At 36.4% G+C, this 25908-nt stretch overlaps 1 protein-coding gene across 1 annotated transcript in view; it reads right to left on the bottom strand.

The window, feature by feature from the left end:
• BRAF (B-Raf proto-oncogene, serine/threonine kinase) overlaps nt 1-25908 on the bottom strand; it is a 156021-nt gene that overhangs the window by 96498 nt on the left and 33615 nt on the right. The window contains exon 2 of the mRNA XM_060156529.1: nt 26-127. Coding sequence (XP_060012512.1) covers nt 26-127 — 102 coding nt within the window. The remainder of the gene's footprint in view (nt 1-25; nt 128-25908) is intronic.

The raw sequence follows: 25908 nt of genomic DNA, 5'->3' as shown, positions 1-25908 counted from the left end.
ACATATATGATACTCAAAAGCTTACCTCCAGATATATTGATGGTGGATTATGCTCCCCACCAAATTTGTCCAGTAGGGCCTCTATATGCTCCTGTGTCAATTTAATCATTTGTTTGATATTCCACACCTGAAAAATATTTTGAAAGAATTTGAATACAAATCATTTAGAATATGAATTAGAAATATTTTAACATTTCTATTAAAATACTGCAGTAACTGCCCGTGTTCCTTGAAATTTAAAGCTTAGAGACCTTAGAGATCACTTAGTATAGTGGTTTTTCCCTTTTATTATTAAACTTCTTTAAATTTTTTCCTACACTAGTAACACAATATATTCTCAACTATAAAAGATTTAAATAATACATGAGTATTCAGGAACAAGCAATGAAAATCTCTTTTCACTTTCCCCACATTGCTGGGCCCCCTGCCAAAAAGGTAAGTGCTGTTTACAGTCTAATATACATTCTTCCATGTCTCCTTTTCACTCAAGTAAAAAACATAAATATATACATATATAAAATATACAACTATATATAATATAAATATTACATATTAAAATATTTTTAACACTTGCTTTTTTCACCAAACAACATGCCTCAGAATTCTTTCCATGTCAATACACATGTATTTTACTCCATTTCAAGGGTTGTATAAGCATCCTTTTAAATGGCTGAATTAAGTATAGATAGATCTAACATTCATTTCAAAATATTGTTATGGCACTGCTTATTTCAACGGTCTTCAAACTTCAACGGTAACCTAAGGTTAGGTCGACATGGATGATTTTAGGAGAATCAATTTCCAGATCCTCAATGTCTATCTGTACTCTTCCTAGTTGATCTGCTTTAGAACTAGTTCTCCTTTCTTCCTCTCCTTTTAAAATTACCACTTTGTAATTCTCCACTTTGTAAAAGAAAGGCAAAGTTCTTATCCATCTCAAATCCTACTAAGGTGCACTGTTCTGAGCTGTATAAACTTCAAAGCACCTAACAAACAAAAGAAGAAGGAAAAGGGGGGAAATTAAGAGCAAGACCTTATTTTATTAATGAAACACATTCTTGGGAAGGCTCCAAGCCTCATGCATTTAACCAGCCAGCCAGCTGAGAATTCAGAAGTCTCAGCCAGCTGAGAATTCAAAGTCTAGAATTCAGAAGTCATAATACAGGCACATATTACATGTTTATTTTAAGATAAATAAGAAGTCAGATTTTTTTTCCTTACGAAAAATGAGTTCAATTTATCTGAGTGGTGTGAGAATCTGCTCTGCATACGGTATATGATAGATACTCTCTATAAACTGAATGATTTGAATCTGCAATTTTAAGATGTAACCAAAATCTATTTAACATATACTAGAAATCATGGTCTTTTAAACTATTACAGTTATAATGAAAACACATGAGACAATTTTCTAAAAAAATTTTATTTATTTATTTATTTATTTATTGGCTGCATTGGGTCTTTGTTGCTGCGCGTGGGCTTTCTCTACTTGTGGTGAGCGGGGCCTACTCTTCATTGCGGTGCACGGACTTCTCATTGCGGTGGCTTCTCTTGTTGCAGCGCACGGGCTCTGGTGCGTGAGCTTCAGTAGTTGTGGCATGTGGACTCAGGAGTTGTGGCTTGTGAGCTCTAGAGCACAGGCTCAGTAGTTGTGGTGCACCGGCTTAGTTGCTCCACAGTATGTGGGATCTCCCCGGACCAGGGCTTGAACCCATGTCCCCTGCATTGGCAGGCGGATTCTTAACCACTGAGCCACCAGAGAAGTCCCAAAAATGTGAGACAATTTTAAAATGTACAAGGGAGAATAAGTGAGCAAAGGGTTTCAGGACCCTTGGTTTATTTAATAATTCCTTACTAGAGGACATTTAGATTATTTCATTTTTCTCAACTTCAAACAATTCATTGAATAGCTCTGAAATGCCTTTCTGGGCAAAGGTACAAGTTTTCCTTTTAGATACTAAGGCAAAGGATTCCTGGATTGAAGGATATGCACATTTAAAAAGTTAATATGCCAAATGGTCTTCCAAAAGGAAAAAGGTACCAAGATACCCTCCTACTAGGGTATCAGTCCACCCTTTTCCCCACAATCTCACCAACACTGGATATTTTCAAACTTTTAAACTTTTCCTGATCTTAAGGGGAAAGATGATCTTGTTTCAATTTGTATTTCCTAGAAAGTTGAGCATTTTTCATGTTTATTGACCATTTTAATTTCTTTATGGAAAATTCCGTATCTGTATCCTTTCTCCCCATCTATTTTTTTCTTGTTCATTTATAGATACCCTTTATTCTGGATATTCTGGGTATTAATCCTTATTCTCCTACAAACGTTACAGTCTTTCCTTCTTTTTACTTTATGTCTCTATAGTCACAGAAAGTCTTGCTACTCAAAGCACGGTCCATAGACTACCAGCAGCATAATCTTCTGGAAGTTTGTTAGAGTAGCAGAATCTCAGGCCCCATTTCAGACCTACCAAACTTTAACAAAGTGATCCTTATTAAAGTTTGAGAATGACAGAAGTTTCTAATTTTTTCTACAGTCAGATATTACAATATTTTCCTTTATGACTCCTTCGCTAATTTCTCATATCCCCAACAAGTATTAGATATCTTCTTTTCTCTAGCTACACTTACACCCCAAGTGATCTTACCTAATCTTGTGATTTTATATGCCAAATATGAATTGATGAAACCCAAATTTTTAAACCCAACTTTATCCTCTCAACTCCAGACTTTTTGTCCAACTGCTTACTGAATATCTCTACTAAGATAACTAATAAGCATCTCAAACTTAACATGTTCAAAAGTCAACTTTTGATCTGTCCCCCCAGAGCCCCTTCAAAACTTGTTTTTGTTACAGTCTCTTCATCTCAGAAAATGACAAACTCCCTCTATGATGAGTTCATTGACCACCCAGGCAGAACTGCTTTATAGTCAAAATTTGATATCCTAAAATTGCTTATGTTTTTCATGTCTATTAGCTACTTTGAGATCAGAAACATGTTTTATTCATCTTTTATTCTCCCATCACTTATCTTGGTGTGTCTTTGTCATAACATGTATTCAATTAGTGCTGGAGCTAAGATTTAAGCTGTCTTCAGAATAGCATAAGAGAGAAATATTAATCCTAGTTCAGCGATTCTTTCCAGTCCAGGAAATTAAGTACATTCTTTTTTTTTTTTTTTTTTTTAAAGCTCCACAGATAAAACTCATGTGCAGTTAGGGTAAAGAACCATTCCCCCAAAGAATGGGAGAAAGGGAAAAGAAAAAAAATTAGAGAGGGCAAAGAGCATGGGGGAAATGAGGAGACTGAGCTGATTAGAACTGATTAGAATTAAATTTTCTTGCTGGAGGTAGAAAATGCAGGGCCTGACCACAAATGCCTGAAAGGCAGGTTTCTTAACTTCCAAACAAAAGCAACTTTATATCCGAAGAATGAAGAAAAATCACTATGAACCCTAGCTGTAATTAGAAAAGATGAGTCTGGGAGAGGAACTTCTTTCAGATTTTCCCCAAAGAGTAAGAAAAAAAGCTTTGATGATATTTATACTTTGACGATATATTAAAAAGTAGAATAAAATACTGTAAAGTTAACAGTAGACATAGAGCTTTGGCCTTAAAATGTCTTCTTGGAAAAACAAGAAAAACTGTTACAACAATCCTAAAAGGGAAATGAAAGAATTAAGAACAAAAAACTTCAAGAAAGGTACTAGAAGATTTCCTATCCTTTTTTGATCTCTTCAGTAGAACACAGCAATTAAAACCAGGCAATACTAGTAAACAACTTATCATTTCTAGCAACTTTAAAAATGGCAAAATTCACTCTCCAAAAAAGGACTGAATTTTTTTTTAAAAGCCAAGTTAAAATATAATGCAGACAAACTGCTATGGGAGGAATTGAAGGGTAGCAAAGGCAGAAAAAACTATAGCCACTGACTCCCCTCCTCCCAATAAGAAGGTATCAGATCCAAATTATTGGTTTCTATCAAACCTTTAAGGAAATATACTATCAATTATTAATAGGTGATAATATATGTAAAAAAGAAAATCTTCCAAATTCATTTTATATGTCAAAACTTGACAAAGATAAGACAAAAAAATAAAGCCACAAAATAATCAAACCTGTGAGGAAAGACAAACTCTTAAACATAATTCAAAACTATATATGTATTTTTTAATGTGGGGATAGTCATTCATTAGAAATCCAGTAACATTATACTTTAGGTCAAAGGAGGAAATTACAGGACTAGTCTAATAGATGCCAAAAAACAAATGATTATTACCAAAGATAATAAATAATAATAAAGAAAAGACTTTTTCCTAAAATTCCAAGAAAATTGTTAAAAGAATCATGGTACTGAAAGCAAGAAAACTAGCACACCTGTCATTCACCAGAAAAAATTCTGAGTAATTCCTCTAAAATAATACAGATATAATCAAGCTTGACCAAAAAAATCAAAGCTAATAAACTGTGGACCAAAATATAAGAGGAAGTTCCTACTGAAATAACTCTGGAAGATCTCAAAGCTTAAAGACAACACATACATATAAAAAGGAAGCATGAAGAAACTACAAAGACTGAATTTTGAATCATATAGTCATTAAACAAAATCTCAGTATAAGTAAATAGATTAGACTTGAAAAGAGAATTAAAGAACTAGAAGATGATTCAGAGAAAATTAGCCAAAAGGCAGAAAAAAATGAAAGGAAAACATGAAAGACATAAAGAACAGAATTAGTAAATGCAGAGGTAAACAGAAAATGGGAGAGATATTTGAAAAGAAGATGGCTGTAATTTTCCAAAACAGTTGGAAATCAAAAATACTCAAGAGTAGCAAAATGAGTCCTGGCCTGACAGATAAACCTAAATCCACAACCATCCAGGTTGAAGTGAAAATGCACAAAAGTTAAGGTCAACCAGAAAGAAAAGAAAGATAAATTAGACTGATGTCATACTCCTAAGAACAGTAAAAGAAGCCAGAGGATAATGAATTGACTTCAAGGTGCTAAAAGAAAATAGCTAACAACCTAGAAAAAGGAAACTGAACCCAGAATAATATAAAAGAACAGTATGGCAGGCTAATTAACATCCCCCAAGACGTATCCATCCTGAAACCTAGAAACTATAAATGGTACCTTATATGACAAAAAGAACTGTGCAAATGTAATTAAGTATCTTGAGTTAGAGAGATTATCCTGGATTATCTGGGTGGGCCCTAAGTGTAATCACGTCCTTATAAAATGGAACTGGAGGGAGATTTTACTACAGAGCATCAGGCAATAGGAGACCTACCAGAGAGGTTTGAAGATGCTACACTGCTGGCCTTGAAGTTGGAAGAAGGGGCCATGAGTCAAGGAATGCAACGCTAGAAGCTGGAAAAGGCAAGGAAATTGCTCTAGAGAGAGCACAGCCTTTCTGACACCTTAGTTTTGGCCTAGTGAAACCTATTTCAGACTTGCTAAGAGAATAAATTTGTACTGTTGTAACCCACCAAGTTTGTGGCAATTTGCTATTGCAGCCACAGGAAACTAATAAAAATGGGGAACCTAGAAACTATAAACATGAGAGTATATATAAAGTAAGCATAGACTATATAAAATAACAACTGAAACAATGACTACAACTAATGGGAGAAATGGCCAGCAATAAAGCATTTTAAGGTCCATCTATTTATTATTCAAGAAGAGGAGTTCTGGAACATCTTGTTGTGTTGGACAGATGTGAAAACAACACAGGAGCTAGCCTGAAGGGACTCCTACTGGTCAAATTTGGGAGGTTTTCAGCAAAAAGAGTAAAGACTACAATTAGCTATAATAGACTGCATACATTTAAAAAAATAAAAATTCACTAGCCCATAAAAATAGTGTTTGATGGGAGACTTTAGGTAACTGTGACATCTTTAGAAAATTAAATATTAATGGAAAAGAATTATGCATTTATCCTGCCTTTTAGGGGAAAAATCATAGTTATTCTCATTTGATATAAGAGGCTCTTCTTTTTTTTTTAATAAGTAAATAGCACGTATGTTTTTTTTAAATTAATTAACTGATTTTTGGCTGTGTTGGGTCTTTGTTGCTGTGAGCGGGCTTTTCTCTAGTTGCAGCGAGTGGGGGCTATTCTTTGTTGTGGTGCGCAGGCTTCTCATTGCAGTGGCTTCTCTTGTTGCAGAGCATGGGCTCTAGATGTGCGGGCTTCAGTGGTTGTGGCATGCGGGCTCAGTAGTTGTGGCTCACGGGCTCTAGAGCGCAGCCTCAGTAGTTGTGGTGCACGGGCTTAGTTGCTCTGTGGCATGCAGGATCTTCCCAGACCAGAGCTCAAACTTGTGACCCCTGCACTGGCAGGCGGATTCTTAACCACTGCACCACCAGGAAAGTCCCAAGAAGCTCCTCTTTACAAAACAATGACAGCTAATATAAAATAATTGATTCAGAAAAGGACAGGATGCTAAAACCATTAGGTGAAAAATTGATGAACAGGATACTAGCATAGTGCCAAAGTATTTCCCCCCAGATTAAAGACAAAGGGAAACATACACCTTTACAAGGAGAGATGTGGCTTAGAATCATTAACAGTGACAACTTGACAAGTGCCTCTTAATGTGATGCAACATAAACAATACATTATTTATCACCCATGAAGTATACGTGCAAAACATTTAAATAGAATCTAAAACTTTATACTTAGCTTCTAGTTTAGATGAAATATAAGGAATAAAGAAAAATATGCTAAAAGAACCACAATGAAATAATCAGACAAATATGGAATATGCGACATTCTGTAAGATATTTACCTTCCTTTGAAAATCAAAGCTATGAAATCAGACAAACCCAAACATGTCATTCCATGACAACTGTCCTGGTCTCTTTAATAAATTATGTCATGGGAAACAAAATGGTGGGTGGTCACTTCAGACTAAAAGACAACTACTACTAAAAGCCAGCAACTGATTTAATGCATGCACAAAGAGAAGATCTTAGTTCAGGGATGGAGAACAGCTATAAACGATATTCTTGGGGTAACTGTGCAAATTTGAACATGTACTAGATATAAGATTACGAAACTGTCAATCTTCCTAGACATAATGATATTGTGACCAGGTAAAATAATTTCTTTTTTCTCCTTAGGAGCTATAAATTGAGCAAAATGTTAACATACTGTTGAATCTAGGTAGTGTAAATAGTATTTATGTAAGTATTCATGGTACTATTATTTCAACTTTTCTGTAGGTTTGAGCTCTTACCCAAACTTTTTTTTTTTTCCCCTTCGGTACGCGGGCCTCTCACTGTTGTGGCCTCTCCCGTTGCGGAGCACAGGCTCCGGACGCGCAGGCTCAGCGGCCATGGCTCACGGGCCCAGCCGCTCCGCGGCATGTGGGATCCTCCCGGACCGGGGCACGAAACCGTGTCCCCTGCATCAGCAGGCGGACTCTCAACCACTGCGCCACCTGGGAAGCCCTTACCCAAACTTTTAATTTCTTTTACCTTTAATGTTAAGTAATGGTCCTCTTTCTCCCAACGATGCTTTTTATCTTAAAGTCTGATATTAACCTACCTACACCAGCATTTAACCACTACTTGTCTGGTATTGTCCTTTCTCACCCTTTGACTTTCAACCATTGTGTGTCTCCTATAAATGAATTATAGATAGACTTCTTTTTTTGTTAGCTTGTTTTGTTTTAAACACATCTGTGTTTTAACCAGAGAATTTAGTTCATTTATATTTTTGTAGCTGATACATTTCTATCATCTTATTATGTGCTTTCTGCTTATGCTGCTGCTTCTTGCTTTTCTGACTTGTATGAAATTGATCGAGTTTTGTTACTCTTCCTTTTACTTCTATATATCAGCCACAAAGCAAGCTTCATAAATACAAAAATTGCTATCATACAAACCATATTCGTTTACCATGATGCAACTAAATTATAAATGAGTAACAAAATGCGAATATATTTTTGAAAAAGTCAACATTTATTTAAAAAATCTTAGAATGTTAGAAATAGGGATCTTTTAATAAAGTATATGAAACCTGCAGCAAAATACCACAGTGAAAGATGAGGAATAAGATAAGGGTGCCAGGGCTTCCCTGGTGGCGCAGTGGTTGGGAGTCCGGCTGCCAATGCAAGGGACGCGGGTTTGTGCCCCGGTCTGGGAGGATCCCACATGCCGCGGAGCGGCTGGGCCCGTGAGCCATGGCCGCTGAGCCTGCGCGTCCGGAGCCTGTGCTCCGCAGCGGGAGAGGCCACAGCAGTGAGAGGCCCGAGTACCGCAAAAAAAAAAAAAAAAAAAAAAAGATAAGGGTGCCTGTTATCACTGCTGTGATATACAAGACGTTACAGTTAATGGCATGGAGATACGATACAAAGAGACTTCAGAATTGGACTGGTAGAGATAAAAATTTATTTGTAGAAAACACGCTATCTATAGAAAAACCCAAGAGACTCTATAAACGGTTAGGGCTAATAACTATTAACTATAAAGACTAATGTAAGAGTTCAGCAAGACTGGGACTGGCGGATGTAAGATCAAGGATACAAATATTACATAGTGTTCCAATGCATCAGCCAGAGCCAATTAAAAAAAGATGCCGTTCACAACAGCAACAGAAACTGTAAAGAATTCAGGAATAAATCTAACAAAAGACTGCAAGATCTTTGTGGCATAAACAACAAAATAATATACAAGTGCATAAAAGAATATTAATAAGAGACAAACTCAGATGACTCTGGAGGCTAATTGCCTCCCTTCTTATTATAGCCTATCAAGAAGCTGACTCAACAGCCTGAGTTTACTCAATGCAAGAAGAGGCTGAGGACAATTACAGAGCTCAGGATCCTTTCCCTTTCTAATAAGGCTATTTCATCAACATCAAAGCTCCAATTATTACCTAGGAGCTCTTTCCATGGTAAATTAATTCTAGTTATATCTACCCTAAAAACACAAATATGTGGAAATAAAAGAGCTCAGGGGATTGTGTGTATTCTGGTACTTACTTTTCTCCACTAAACTTTATTTCACATTTACACTATATGATATGTGTATGTGTGCCCCCTCTTCATTTGACAAATACGTGAATTGTGTGTGTGTGTGTGTGTGTGTGTGTGTGTGTGTGTGGACTCAATGCCATAACAATCTCAATTTTCCCCAAATTAATTCAGTGCAGTACAATAAATTCCCAAGAGAGATTTTTTCCCCATGGAATTTGACAAACTCTAAAATTCTTATGGAAGCACTGTAAAATGATAGCCTTTTAATAATAAGGAAAGTAAGAAAGGTGTTACCAGACAGCAAGATTTATAAAGCAATAGTATGGTAGGAATAGAAAAACAGAGTAAATGGACTGAATAAAGGACTCAGAAGCACAGGGATTTTTTTTTTAACATGGATTTTTTTTTAATTGCAGTATCATTGATTTACACTGTTTCAGGTATATAGCAAAGTGATTCAGTTTTATACACACACACACATTCTTTTTCAGATTCTTTTCCATTATAGGTGATTACAAGATATTGAATATAGTTCCCTGTGCTATATATTAAGTCCTTGTTGTTTATCTATTTTATATATAGCAGTATTTATCTCTTAATCTCAAATTCCTAATTTATCCCTCCCCTCCGGTAACTCTAAGTTTGTTTTCTATGTCTGTGAGTCTATTTCTGTTTTGTAAATAAGTTCATTTGCATCATTTTTTTTAAGTTCCACATATAAGTGATATCATATGATATTTGTCTTTGTCTGACTTACTTCACTTAGTATGATAATCTTTAGGTCCACCCATGTTGCTGCAAATGGCATTATTTCATTCTTTTTTACGGCTGAGTAGGCACAGGTATTTATATACATGGCATATGGTTTGTGTTGGCATTATAATTTAGTGGGGAACAAAACTGTATAATAAATAATGCTGGGGTAACTGGTTATCTCTTTAGAAAAGGTCAAATAATCCAAAAGAAAACAGAGCAAAGGGTTTATGAATAAGAGTTCACTAAAGAGAATTCAGAATATCCAAAAAAACACATGATAAAATAAATGACCTCATTAGTAATCAAAGAAATGAAAATTAAAATGAGAAACCATTTCACACCCATGGGACTGGCAAAAAATTCAGCACCAACCATGTACAGCAATAGATGCTCTTCTATTCTACAGGTGGGTATGATGTAAATGTCTGAGAATAAACTGGCAATATCTAGTAAAGTTGAAGATAGGCATTAAGTTATCATCTAGCTATTACATATTAACATAGGCACAAGACATATTCATTGCAATAATGTTTATAATAGCAAAATATTGGAACCAAGTCAAATATTCCCTAAGAGAAAAAAGGACAAATTCCAATATATTTGTGAAATGGAATACTAGATAGAAGTCAAAATGAAGAACTAAAGCTAAATATATCAACATGAACACATCTCAAAAAACACAATAATGAGTGAAAAAAGCAAATTCCAGGGTATGTACAGCTTTAAACATGGAACTGACATTGTTTATGGATATATACCCACAGCAAAAATATAGAAACATGCATGGGTATGATAAACACTAAATTGAGGATAATGGTTACCTCTGAAAAGAGAGAGGGCAAGGAATAGATTCAAAGGTAATCTTTGATTATATGATCTCTTTGATTATTGTTTCTATAATTTTCTTATATATTTAAAAAATCTGAAGGAAATATGAAAAAAGACATGATTCAACACAGTTGGGTAATGGATACATGGATGGTCATATTATTCTCTACAATTTTATATATGCTTGAAAAGGGAAGGAAGGAAGGAAGGAAGGAAAGAAGGAAGGAAATAAATAAATTGACCTGGTGAGTTGGTTAGCTCCTTCCACACTAAACTTGTCTTTACTTTTGTAATTGGGGCAGCCCTAAACCTGCCTACTCCAATCCCTGTGCCCTAAAAGAGACCAACCAATGAACACAAAAGACTTATGGAAAACCCACGATCAGACTTCCCATTTAGAAAAGAAGTCTAGATCTGTATAACTACAAAGTTCTCTACTATAATTAACTCAGTCTTTTATTCATAAGTATGAATAGACAGTCAAGATTCACAAGACATGTACAGCATGGTGACTATAGTTAATAATACTGTACTGTATATTTGGAAGTGGCTAAGAGAGTAGATCTTAAAAGTTCTCATCCTAAGGGGTAAAAAATTTCTTTGTGTGAAAATGGATGTTAACTAACTTATTGTGGTGATCATTTCTCAATATACACAAATATCAAATCATTATGTTGTATACCTGAAACTAATATAATGTTATATGTCAATTATATCTCAATTAAAAAAAAAAGAAGACACTGAAAATCCAACAGGAAGAAAGAGGAAGATCACGATGAACAAACAGAATGACTGGGTAAGGAGAAAATGGAAATATTATTATTGGGAAAAAAATTTAGAAGGGGTAAATAACAGAATGAGCATTGGTAAAGACCATGGCAGTGATTTGCAATATAAAGTTAAAGAAACTTCCCAGAAAGTAAAGCAAAGCAAAACAAAGGACAAAACAGAGGTGCATAACACAAGTAAATAGTTGGGATATTAAGAACATAACCGGGAAGTTCAAAATTCATTTGATAAAAACTCTAGATGATGAAAATAGAAGAAATAAAAATTTTAAAATATTCTGACCTAAGGAGAAACATCAGTATTCTGACTGAAAACGCTCAGTGAGGGCTAAGATAGATGAGTAAAAAAGACTCATGTCTGAATAAATCCTAGTTTCCATGAATAAACTTCAGAAACTCAAAGTTGAGAAGAAAACCCTAAATGTTTCCTACTGAATAACTAGAATTGATATCAGACTTTTCATCAGCAACATGAAAAGAGAATGGAAACAGAAAATGGATTAACTTATTGCCTAAAGCTGAGGGGTTAGTGGGAATGGGGAGTGAATTCTATCTGGGGGATTCTCTTTGGGGTGATAAAAATGTTCTACAATGGATTGTGATAACGATTGCACAACTCTGGGAATATATTAAAAACTACTGAAGCGTACTCTTTAAATGGGTGCATTCTATGATATGTGAATTATATCTCAATAAAGCTTTGAACAGAAAAGACAATGGAGTAATGTTTTCATTGCCCTGAATAAAAATGATTTGAAGCTAGAATTCTACCCTCCAGGAAACTACCAATCAAGCATGAGGGTAATGAAACTTTTTGGTCACGTAAGGTCTCAAAAATTTACCTCAACAGGACTTATAGTTCTGAAAACACTCCTATCTTTTGACTTCACAGTTCTACTTCTAGGAATTTACCAGTCTCCCACAAAACTAGAAAACACAGTAGGTCTATTTATAAAGATAAATGATTCACCAGGTGAAAAAACATCAACTGATTTTTAAAAATTTGGCACTATCTTTACATACAACAAAACAAACACAAAACAAAAACCTAAGTTGCTCCCCAACCAAAAAAAAAGATATTCCATAAAAAGTCATGTTTTAAAGTAGAGAGTTAAAGATAGCACGAATGATAACAAAAAGCGGTCAGAACAATTAGGCAAAGGGCCAGGTTATGAAGCATCCTGAAAGCCATGGTAAGTAGCTTTGATTTTATTCTAAGATATGAGAAGTCAAAGTTTCAAAAGTGGAAGTGTGTGTGTGTGTGACATAACCTGATTGATATTTTATTATTATTGACAATTATCATCCCATTTTATAGATGAGAATATTGTGGCACAGAGCTGTTAAGTATTTTGCTCAAAGCCACAAAGCTGGTAAACAATGAAGTCAGACTTTAATTCTAGACAATGTAAATCCAAAGCAGTATATATATAGTGCCTCAAATATCACTTTAGTGGGGAAGAGATTATAGGAAGGGCAAGAATGGATGCAGAGAAGACCAGTGAGACTACGGTTGTAGGCTAAGCAAGAGACGATTGCTTGGACTAAAGTGGAAGCAGTGGAGATGGAGAAAAACTGGTGAATCTGGTATATATTTTAGAGGTAGGAAAATGAAACTCACTAATAAATTAGACATGGGAGAAGGGTGAGAGAGAGAAATAAGAATCAAGGCTCACCCCAAGATTTTGACTAAGTAACAGGGTGGACGGTGATGCCATTTACTCAAGTGAGGAATCTTGAGGAGAAGAAATCAAGTATTATATCACCCACAAGAGAGGATAATTAAATGATCAAGGAGGCAGCTAGCTATGCATTTTAGCACTCAGGAAGAGATATGAGGCAGGAGATACATTTGGGTGTCACAGTATTTTAATAAGCAAATTTCCAAGGGAGTGTAGGCAAAGAAGACTCAACTTTAGAGCCCACCAATATTTAGAGGATTGGTAAAGAATAGAGTCCACAAAAATGGTTGAGAAGAAACAGACACTGAGGTAGGAGAAAAACTATTCAATGAAGATAATTTATTGGATAAGGATAGGAACAAGAAATAGTGGATAGAAGACACTAGGAAGGATGAAATCTATATAACTGTACATCTTTGATCATCATATTTACATATATTTGCACATGTAACAGGGCTGGCAGATAACAGAGTATGTTTGTAGGCTGAAGGGAAAATCCAATAGAGAGAAATTCATGATGTGGAAAAGAGAAGCTAACTGCAGGAAGGAAGCCCTAGAGACAGTAAGAAGAGATGGAACCTGAGTCACAAGAAGAGGAATTAGATTAGACTGTCATGGAAGGTCTCTGATAACAAGAGAAAGGAAGACTGAGAACATGAAGACCAATGCAGATAGGTCTGCAGATATGGTGATGCGAAGATGATGACAGCTGCATCCAATTTCTCAATAAAGTTTGAGGTGAAGTCCACAGATGAGAATGGGGGCTGTGAGAGGTTTGCAATGAGTGAGAATGCAGTCTTAACAGGGAAAGTGAAGAAGGAGCAGCACTGCCAGACACTGTTGAAGCCCTGTTGAGGTTCATGGCACAAACTTAGAGCAGTACATTCAACTGCCTGAGTGCAGGCAGAGAGACGCTGGGCAGCTGGTATCAATATTTATTCCGCCCATAAAAGGGGAGACGGACTAGAGAGTCAAGGATATTATTCTTTTTTTTAAATTAATTTTTATTGGGCTATAGTTGCTTTACATTGTTGTGTTAGTTTCTACTGTACAGCAAAATGAATCAGCTATACATATACATACATCCCCTTTTTTGGATTTCCTTCCCATTCAGGTCACCACAGTGCATTATGCAGAGTCCCCTGTGCTATACAGTAAGTTCTCATTACTTATCTAGTTTATACATAGTATCGATAGTGTATATGTGTCAATCCCAATCTCCCAATTCCTCCCACCCCCTCCCCAAGGATATTATTAATTCTTATAGTCATTCCTTACTAATATCTTAGTCCTGAAGTCTGTGAGTTGTGAAGAAACAGTTTTACTTGAGAAGGCTGAAGAACGGCTATAATCAAGGGCCAGACAGGTGTCTGGAACCTTTCAGGTTAAGAAAGAGGCTGAGGATTTAAGAGTTTGTTGATCGTAGTTCCACAATTACTTTGGCCAGTAGCCAGTAATAAATAAAAATAGGAAAGTGGTACTCAAGAAATCAATAACAGAATATATCCTGACTTTGAGTTAAACTTGGAAATTAATCTAAAATTATCTGAAATGGAATAAGAGGATCAAAATATTTCTTTTGGTTGGTTAAGAGCAAGTAAATCCTAACATTTCAAGGATCCTGACAAAACACAAAAGAACACAGCACCATAAATGAACCATTTTAAACTGTCCATAAAATTGTCCACTAAATTTACGTAACTTTAAAAAATTCAACTACTCACCACTACTATTCAAAAGGGTCTTCAGTATAACAGATCAAATTTTTGTCACATACATATAACTGAATTAAACAGAACTGCATTTGGAGTAGGAATAAAATTGGATGAAAATGCAGATTTATATCATGTGAAACAGATGCAGCACAGATTCAGGACTTTCAGTTACAATATTTTTACACATCTTAATAACTTATCATGTTTCCTGCTATTAATTTTGGTACAACCCCCAGGTCATAATTTTCTTCCATTGTAACCTCCTATCCCAAGTCACTCTCTGTTTTCCAAAACCATAGGAAACACTTCTGAGCACCACATCCTACAATTCTAAAATCACTGTCACAAAGATTTGTGGAAAAACACTGTCACAAGTAAATAACTGGGGCCATGATGGCCTATTAGGGCTGTAAGTTCAGTAAAGTTGAGATTTGTAACACATTGATCACTGTTTTATTCCTAGCACTTAAGTATACTGGCAAGAAGCAGGTATTTTATAGGTGCTGGCTGCACAAAAATATAAAAACTCTATATTCTGGGTAAGCTCAGAGCAGACTGATTAAATCACATTCAAGAGGGTTCAACTGAGGTCAGAGAAGTAGGAGCCACCTTAGTCAAGATATTTTCTTTCTTTTTCAGCTGGGGTTCCATGAGAGAATTAAGTTCTCATGCCCCAAGGCATCCAGTGTAAGTAATGAACTACCCTGTTTCCGATATATCTAGAATGGTACCTAGAAGACTCCCAAGTGAGACAAAAGTTAAAACGAATGCTCACTAGTTTTAGGCATTTTTTTTTTTTTTTGTAAACCCTGGAACAACACATAATATTTTGTGAAGAGCACTCAGTGGTATGTGAATGTTTTAAGAATACAATGTAGGGGCTTCCCTGGTGGCGTAGTGGTTGAGAGTCCGCCTGCCGATGCAGGGGACACGGGTTCATGCCCCGGTCCGGGAAGATCCCACATGCCGCGGAGCGGCTGGGACCGTGAGCCATGGCCGCTGAGCCTGCATGTCCGGAGCCTGTGCTCCGCAATGGGAGAGGCCACAACAGTGAGAGGCCCGCATACCGCAAAAAAAAAAAAAAAAAAAAAAAGAATACAATGTAACCATACACACACTGGAAAAATATCACCTGGCTATTTTTTCTGCTGTGCTTTCCACTTCCAAAAAAATATACTGCCAGTTTTCAAAGACCTCACAAATTCTCCATCAATGTAAGATCTCTCCAGCTTCCAGTTCCATTTTCCCTGTGCCATGTACATAACAAGTGGGTGACAGGAATATTAGGCAGTAACTGTTTACACACTTTATATATATTTAGTTGTTCAACTCCTCCCAACGCCTCAGTGAGATTGAAACTATTGTTATCCTTAATTTACAGATGAGAAAATAGAGATGAAAAAAAAAAAACTGGCCCAGGACAGACAGCTAATAAGTGGCAAAACTACTCATATACTGCACAGTCTATGTGTTTATAAGAAGCAGAAGAAATATTCCATCATTAGATATTCTAACCAAGAACAGCTGACCGTTTACACATTCTCCAACATAAGGCAGGTGAGAACTTTTGAGAAAATTAGAATTTAAGTAAAAGTGGTTCAATGTAGATGCATTCCTTCATTCAACAAATATTTAATAATTGCCTACTATATGGCAGGGTTCTAGGCAATGAATACAGTGCAATTAAACAAAGTCCCTGACCTCACAGAGCATACATTCTAGTTGAGGGAAGACAAGCACTAAACAAAGAGAATACATAATATATCAGATGGTGATAAAAAGTTACAAAGAAAAACAGAGCCAGGAAACAGGAGAGAGGTAGGTGGCTATTAATTTTGGAGAGTGGTCAGACTTGAAGGTCTCAATGATAAGATGATATATGAACAGAGACCTGAAAAAGTGAGGGAGCAAGCTCACCATGCAGCTATATAAAAAGGAGACCAGAGGGGAAACAAAGGCAAAGGTATTAAGGTAGGATTAAAACTGGTATGTGTGATAGACAGGCTGACTGCATTCAAGACCCCAATTAATGGTTTCCCTGTAGACATACCTTCTGAGTCATAACTTTGTAGTCCCCTTTCCACTCTGACCCTTGGCTTCTCCAAGTGACTCACTTTGGGCAACAGGTTATTAGCAAACATGATCCAAGCAGAGGCTTAAAATGAAAATATACACTTCTTCTTGCCCTCCTGCACAACTGAACTTGCTTGCTCTTACACCCCCGCCTTGCTATGAGAACATGCGTGGACTAGCCTGATAGAACCAAGTGCCCTTCAAGGCCATCCTAGACCAGCCAGCCTACCTAGAACCACCAGCTGGTCTTAAAAGCATAGTCTGGCCAAAGTAAGACTGCTCATAGACTCATAGTGATTGTTTTAAGTACTAAGCTTTGGGGTGGCTTGAGACACAATAGATAATACATTGTGTTAGAGGAACAGTGACATACAACAACACATACAAAAACTTGTACGTGAATGTTCATAGCAGAGTTATGCATAATAACCAAAAAGGGGAAACAACTCAAACGTTCATCAACTGATAATAAATAAAATGTGGTGTATATCCATTCAATGTATATATTTGGCAATAAATATATACGCTACAACATGAACAAACCTTAAATACTAAATGAAAGAAGCCAGTTACAAAGGACCACAAATTGTGTATTTCCATTTACATAAAATGTCCAGACTAGGGAAATCCACAAGAGGCAGAAACTAGACTACTGGTTGCCTAAGACTGGGGAGAATAAAGGGATTGAGGGATGAGAGCTAAGAGGTGTGGGTTTCTTCTTTGGAGTGATGAAAATATCCTAAAGTTGATTTTGGTGAGGGTTTTTGCACAAGTCTGTAAACATATGAAAAGCCACTGAATTACACATTAAATGGGTGATTAATATAGTATGTGAACTATATATCTGTAGAGATTGGTTTTTTAGAAAGAAAGTAACATGATCACTTAGATTTTTTAAATGGCTGCTACATTGAAAATGGACCATAGTGGGAGCAAGAGTCGATGCCAAGAAACCAGATGGGAGATGACTGCCAAAGGAAAGATGATGGTGCTTTTTACCAAATTTATACTGGCAGAGGTGGTAAAATGCGTCAGATTCTGGATATAGTATAAAGGTGGAGTCAACAGGATTTGCTGATGAATTGAATGTGGGGTATGATGGAAAGCAATCATCTTTGACTCTGCAGTTTTTAACCTAAGTCAAAGAATATAAGAGCCCCAAATCAAAAAGACTGCAGAAGGAACACTGGGGATAGGAGATAAAGGCACAACATGTGGAATTAGAAATTTTATTTTAAACATCCTGACATGCCTATTAAACAACCAGAGTAAAGACATTAAATAGGAGCTGGGTATTCACATCTAGAATTAAATAAGATGTCTGGGCTGGAGATATAAATTTGGAAGTTGAGAAATAACATGTTTTTCACTCATTTTAAGAGACCACCCCCCAACACACACACATGCACATTATAACAACAGAATGCAATCTTACGATTGATGACATCTTAAAATTGCTGTTGCCCACATGGTGGGCATGATATAGTTACCAGTGCCTGAGGATGTACAATTTGGTCAAGGCTATTCACACTGTTGTCAGTCAACTAAGTTATATGCATTGTTGGTATTGCATATGTTGAGATTAACTGCCACTAAGATTATAACATGACTCCATACTGAAACAAAAGTTATTATAGATGCAGAAAGACATATAAATAGAGATGCCAAACATAAATTTGATATTGATAAAGCAAATAAGCCTAAAAAGGCTATGTCTGGGATAAAATATCTGCAAATGATGTGACTGACAAGGGCTTAATTTCCAAAATATACAAACAGTTCATACAGCTCAATATTAAAAAAAAAAAAAACCCAACCAAAAAATGGGCAGAAGACTTAAACAGACATTTCTCCAAAGAACACATACAGATGGCCAACAGGCATATGAAAAGATGCTCAACATTGCTAGTTGGTAGAGAAATGCAAATCAAAGCTACAGTGAGGTATCACCTCACACCAGTTAGAATGGCCATCATCAAAAAGTCTACAAGGGACTTCCCTGGTGGTCCAGTGGTTAAGAATCTGCCTTCCAATGCAGGGGATGCGGGTTCGATCCCCAGTTGGGGAACTAAGATCTCACATGCCGCAGGGCAACTAAGCCCATGCACTCTAGAGCCCGTGCACTGTAACTAGAGAGCCCGCAGGCCACAACTACTGAGCCCACGCGCCACAACTAGAGAGAAGCCCGCCCACCGTAACGAAGAGCCCATGCACCACAATGAAAGATCCCGCATGCCAGAACAAAGATCCCACATGCCATAACTAAGACCCAATGCAGCCAAATAAATAAATCAATAAATATTAAAAAAAAGTCTACAAATACTAAATGTTGGAGAGGGTTTGGAGAAAAGGGAACCCTCCTGCACTGTTGGTGGGAGTGTAAATTGGTGCAGTCACTATGGAGAACAGTATGGAGCTTTCTTTAAAAAAAACTAAAAATAGGGCTTCCCTGGTGGCGCAGTGGTTGGGAGTCCACCTGCCAATGCGGGGGGCGTGGGTTCGTGCCCCGGTCCGGGATGATCCCACGTGCTGCGGAGCGGCTGGGCCTGTGGGCCATGGCCACTGGGCCTGTGTGTCCGGAGCCTGTGCTGCGCGGCGGGAGAGGCCATGGCGGTGGGAGGCCCATGTACCGCAAAAAAAAAAAAAAAACTAAAAATAGAGTTACCATATGATACAGCAATCCCACTACTGGGTATATATCCAGAAAAGATGAAAATTCTAATTCGAAAAGATACATGCACCCCAATGTTCATCGCAGCACTGTTTACAATAGCCAAGACATGGAAGCAATCTAAGTGTCCATTGACAGATGAATGGATAAAGAAGATGTGGTATATGTGTGTGTGTGTGTATGTCTGTGTACACACACACACACACACACACACACACACACACACACACACACACACACCATGGAATATTACTCAGCCATAAAGAAGAATGAAATAATGCCATGTGCAGCAATACAAATGGCCCTAGAGATTATCATACTAAATGAAGTCAGACAGAGAAAGACAAATACCATATGATATCACTTATATGTGGAATCTTAAAAAATGATACAAATGAACTTATTCACAAAACAGAAACAGACTCACAGACATAGAAAACAAATTTAGAGTTACTGGAGGGGAGGGATAAATTAGGAATTTGGGATTAACAGATACACACTACTATATATAAAATAGATAAACAACAATGACCTACTGTATAGCGCTGGGAACTATATTCAGTATCTTGTAATAACCTACAACGGAAAAGAATCTGGAAAGGAATACCACTTTGCTGTACACGTAAAACTAACACAAAATTGTAAATCAACTATACTTCAGTCAACAGGCTGCAACAGTTAAGTATGAAATAAAAATGTTAAGTGAAAATAAGCACTAAAATAGACTAGTTTTTGGTGGTACATAAAACAACAATGCATCTTACAATCAACAGTATCTTAAATTCAGTGAAAAATGAAAGATGATATTTAAAATCACGAAAATGAATTAGATTACCAGGGAAGTGATAGTAGATAGAGAAAAGAAGAGATAGGGCAGGTTCCTACCTAATCATAGTTCTATCCTCACAGGAAAATTGCTAGAATTTAGTGAGATATTTTATAAAGCACTGAGCAGATTGCTTAAGATATAATTGAAAATACAATTATTAGTCACTAATGTTATCATCAAATGTTTAAAGGCTTATGACAGAAGTTCCATCAATGGGCCATTTTCCAGGGAAGGTGTGCCAGCCAGGAAGGCTACATTACACTCCACAGTCTCTTTGCCTTAAAACAAAAAAGGTTTAGTTTTCATTCATGCTATATGTCCATTTCAGGTAGGCAGGGAAGCCCTGTTTACTGTAGTCAGACAGGATGCAGGTTGATAGAGCAGCAGTCACTATTTTTAAAAATGCCAATCACCAGGCTGGATAGAAAAAAAAACTCTGGAGGGCCTGACACTGGCAATTAGACATAGGACATGAGGTGACACAGGTCATATCTGTTCATAGCACAATGAACAGAACTAGTCACATGGCCTTCTGTGTGATAGGAATAGGAAAGCTGGATATGGGTAAGGCACACAAATGACTACCAGGGAAGGCTAATTTATCTAGAAATCCATAGATACAAGAAAACTGTAGAAAAACAGTCTGAAACTTTGGCTTAGAAAGAATGATTACTAGATGCCATGGAAGAAATGAAGAAACGCATTACATCTATCAAACACTATCCACATTTTAATGGTCTTTGAATACGCTGCCCCTTCTGCTAGAATGTTCTTTTCTTCCATTACCCACACCACTCCACAATACAGTCAAATAGGGAACTAGGCTTTTTTCCCCTAAAGTCTTTAATGTGAACAAAAACAGTAAGCCCCAAACACAATGATTAGCACATACTTAAGCTGATTCATATTAGAAACAAACAATACAATCATAAGAAATCTGGGATATAATTTTAAATTCCAATATTTAGCCAGGAAACTGAAGGATTTGAAATTTAATATTGTTTTCTTCTCTCCTCCCAATGATAAAAGAGGAAAAATTAGGAAGTAAAACGGCTATCTATAAAGAAGAAATTATAAATATAAAATAGGGTGTTCCTTGAGATCCATAATAATTCTGTAACACCTTACTTCTGATAATAGACACTGCCACCTGGACACAGGAAGGACATGTTATACAAGATGGACCAATCGTGTACTTCAACCCACCAGACTGGGCAATTGGGCAAATGATTCCAGTCATAAAAAATTAAATATTTTCCCAGGAATTTTCCTGAAATTTAGCTTTCCTGACTATATATGTGTGACTATATGTTCTTAGCTATATACATTTGACTATAGTCACGTAAGTGGAAGCAAATGAATCTAGGGCTACTTACAGCCATGCTCCCCACCACAGGGGAAAACCTATCTCCAAAGAAAAAAAAGGAGCAAATATTTAGAAACAAGCAAAGAAAGGTGGAAAATAGAATACCAGTGGTGTCTGACAACCTAAGGTCCTGCCTTGACTGATTCCTGCAGCTCAACTAGTTAGTATACTTATCATAAATTTCCCTTTTTTTGATTAAGCTGGATTGAGTTAAGTTTCTGTTCTGACCAACACTGTTTTTGCCAAATAATATATTTAAAAGAAGAATTTGGTTTCAGTGTCCATTGGCTGAAGAACACCAGAAGAACAGGTTCCCTGTAGATGGCACGAGAACTAGGAAGAAATGTATCTGGCTACAAACATGCCCATCTAATCCAAGCTGCATAATGAATTCTGAGATTGGCCAGAAAGCCCAGATAAAAGACTCAAATTGAGTAACACTGAAAAGTAAACACATGAAAGAAATATCCATATGCTAGAGGTATCCAATTTTCCTTTCTGATCATGCAAAAGGTTATATAACTAGTTCTATTAAACACGTTATGAACAGAAATTACCTGTGTTAATGATTTTTAAAAATCTGATCAGCAGTAAGCCTTATAAATTCAAGTAGCCATAATCAAGTTACCAAGTATAATTTAAAAAGACAAAACTTTCAACACAAGAAGGTAACTTTCACTGAAACTTGATATATTCAATAGATCTCATTTACATAGATTCAACCAAAAAAGAAGAAAAAGAGAGGAAGAACAAAGGTGAAGGGTAAAGGGAAGGGAAGAGTAATAATCATTGTATGTGAATCTTCACATCTGAGCATGGAAAGGCAGTGATGAATATCTGAGTAGCATTTCTAAGCTTAACTGTGAACTTATATGACTATCATTCCCTAGTCAGATTAATTCTCTGAACATAACATTCAAAATGTCCAGCAAACAATTCAAAATTACTCAGAATACAAAGAACCAGGAAAACCTCCAACTCACATGGAAAAGACAAGCAAAAGTTACAAACCCCAACATGACCCAGATGTTGGGAGTTCTCTGACAAAAACTTTAAGCAACTTTAATAAAAATACTTCAACAAGCAATCAAAAATAATCTTGAAGCAAATGGAAAACTAGAGAGCCTCAGCAAAGCAAGAGAAGACAATACAGAAAATTACAATAACAGAAATTTAAACACTCAATGGATGGGCTTAACAGCAGAATGAAGATAGAGGAGTCAGTGAACATGAAGGCAGATCAATAGAAATTATCCAATCTTAACAACAGAAGGAAAAAGAATTGAAATATTTTTTTAAAATTGGGGTTCTATGGGACAACAACAATAGGTCTAACATTTGTGTCACTGAACTTCCAAAAGGAGAGGAGAGTGAAGCAATAAAAAATATATGAAGAAATACTGGTTGAAATCTCCCCAAATTTGACAAAACGCATAAAACTACAGATTCAGAAAGGTCAGTGAATCCCCAAATGGATAAATATATAGAAATTCACACCCACACACATCATTAAGTGTTGAAAACTAAAAACAAAGCCATTATCTTGAAAGCAGAGAAAAATGACCCATAAACTATAAGGGAACAACATTTCAGATGACTACAGATTTCTCAAAAGAAACCATGAAGGCAGAAAGAAGTAGCACAACATTTCAAAGTGTTGAAAGAACTGTCAACCTAGTATTTTACCTAGTGAAATATCTCTCAGCAATGAAGTAAAATAAAGATATCTTCAGATAAATAAAAACTAAGAAAATTTGCTGCCAACAAGACCTGCTCTAAAAGAATTACTGAAAGAAATTCTTCACACAGAAGAGATATGATATCAGAAGGAAACTTGAAAGAGCAGGAATGAAGAGCAACAGAAATGGTAAATATCTGGGTAAATATAATACACTAACCCTCTCTTCTTACATTCTTTAAATATGTTTAATAGTTGAAAGGAAAATTTATAACATTTCCTAACGAGGCTTTCCATAAAGGAAAATGTAATATGCAAGACAAGAATAACAGAAAGGGGTGCGGTGGAGGGGATAAAGACACCTATATAGTGGTAACTATATTTCTATAATCTACTTAAGGGAGTAGAGAATTTATTCTAAGCAGACAGTGAAAACTTTAGTATGTATATTATATATACATACGATGTAATCTCCAGAGCAAGCACTAAAGAAACTATAGAGAGACATATTTAAAGAAAATAACCACACTAAGTAAATTTAAAATGGAATAGTAAAAAAATGCTCAAATAACCTAAGAGAAGGCAGGAAAAGGGAAACAGAGTAATGAAAAACAGAGGAAACTAATAGAAAACAAATTACTAAACTGGTCAACCTAAATCCAAACTTATCAATAACTATATTAAATGTAAATGGTCTACAGATACAAATTAAAAGACAAAGATCATCAGAAGGGATGAAAAAATACCTAAATACACAGTGTCTACAAGTAACTCACTTTAAATATGCATCAGAATCACACAGAGGGCTTGTTAAAATACAGACTGCAGAGCCTCATGCTCAGAGTTTCTGATTCGGTAGGTCTAAGGTAGAGTCTGCATTTTTAAACAGATTCCCAGGTAATGCTGCCACTGCTGGTATGGGTACCACACTTTGAGAACAATTTATTTAAAAGAATGTTTCTTAATTTCTAAAAAGCTATGTTAAAGGATATGGGATCAGTTTTCAATAGATATTGTTGATTTCCAGTTTTATTAACCGTATCTCTTGAATGTACAAATAGTGTATAGAGGTGATATGTATACTCTGGCTCCTTTTGTGTCTGAAAATACCTTGGCCAGGTATGGGATTCTTTTTTTTTTTTTTTTTTTTATTGTGGTACACGGGCCTCTCACTGTTGTGGCCTCTCCCGTTGCAGAGCACAGCCTCTGGACGCACAGGCTCAGCGGCCACGGCTTACGGGTCCAGCCACTCCGTGGCATGTGGGATCTTCCCGGACCGGGGCACGAACCCATGTCCCCTGCATCAGCAGGCGAAATGTCAACCACTGCGCCACCAGGGAAGCCCCCGGGTATGGGATTCTTAATCACAGCTTTATTTTTCTCTCAGTGTTGCCATTGTTCACCTGATTATCTTTCCTTTCTGTTCTATATAGAAGCTTATGATCATGTTTATCCCTAATACTCAGTAATTTCACCAGGCAATTCAACTTTTGCTTGTTATTCTGCCTTTCAATATACAGATTCAAGTCTTTCTTCAGCTCAGGATATAGTCTTCTATTATTTAATTAATTATTACTTCTCTGCTTCTTTTTTCCTTCTAGAAACCTGTTAATTCGTGTTAGAGTTCCTGAGTCTATCTTGTAAGTCATTTACATTTTTACTAATGAATTCCAATTCTGTGTATTTCTCTTTTTTTACTGATTAAGGGGTTATGTACCAAACACACTATTTTAGGCTTTAGACATGTAACAAATAAAGTCCCTGCCCTCATGGAGTATACATTCTATTAGGGGAACAAACAAACAAGAAAACAAATGTATAATTTCCAGCAGTGATCAATGCTTTGTAGAAAATTCAATCAGGTAAGAGACAGAGAGTAGGAAGAAGGCTTTTATTTTATTTATTTTTAAAATTTATTTATTTGTTTATTTATTTTTGGCCACACCGCACCTCCCGGCGTGTGGGATCTTAGTTCCCTGACCAGGGATCGAAGACATGCCCTCTGCAGTGGAAGTGCAAAGTCTTAACTACTGGATAGCCAGGGAAGTCCCAAGAAGGCTCTTTTAGAAAGAGTTGTTTGTGGTTAGGAAAGGTCTTGTCAAAGAGGTGGTAACATCTGAACAGATATGAGAATGAAGTGAGAAAGCTGGGGAAAATATTCTCCAGGCAGAAAAAAAATAGCAACTAATAAAAAAAGCCCTAGGTCACAAGTATGCTTGGAGTACTCTGAGAACGAGAAAGCCAGTGTAGCTGATGTGAAGTAAGAAAATGCAGATAGTGCAAAACAACAGCTCTCAAACTTTTTGCTCTCAGGATCCCTCTACACTCTTAAAAATTACTGAGGATCCCAAAAACTGTTGTTTACATGGGCTGTATCTAATGATATTTGCCATATTAAAAAATAAGACTGATAAATTGTTAAGGTATTAATTTAATAATAAATCCATTGTTTAACACAAATAACTTTTTTTTTTTTGCGGTACGCGGGTCTCTCACTGTTGCGGCCTCTCCCGCTGTGGAGCACAGGCTCCAGACGCG

Source organism: Lagenorhynchus albirostris, chromosome 8, assembly GCF_949774975.1.
Source record: "Lagenorhynchus albirostris chromosome 8, mLagAlb1.1, whole genome shotgun sequence".
Classification (NCBI taxonomy): Eukaryota; Metazoa; Chordata; class Mammalia; order Artiodactyla; family Delphinidae; genus Lagenorhynchus; species Lagenorhynchus albirostris.
The sequence above is the reverse complement of the archived record's forward strand: the minus strand, read 5'-3'. Positions and strand labels throughout refer to the sequence as shown.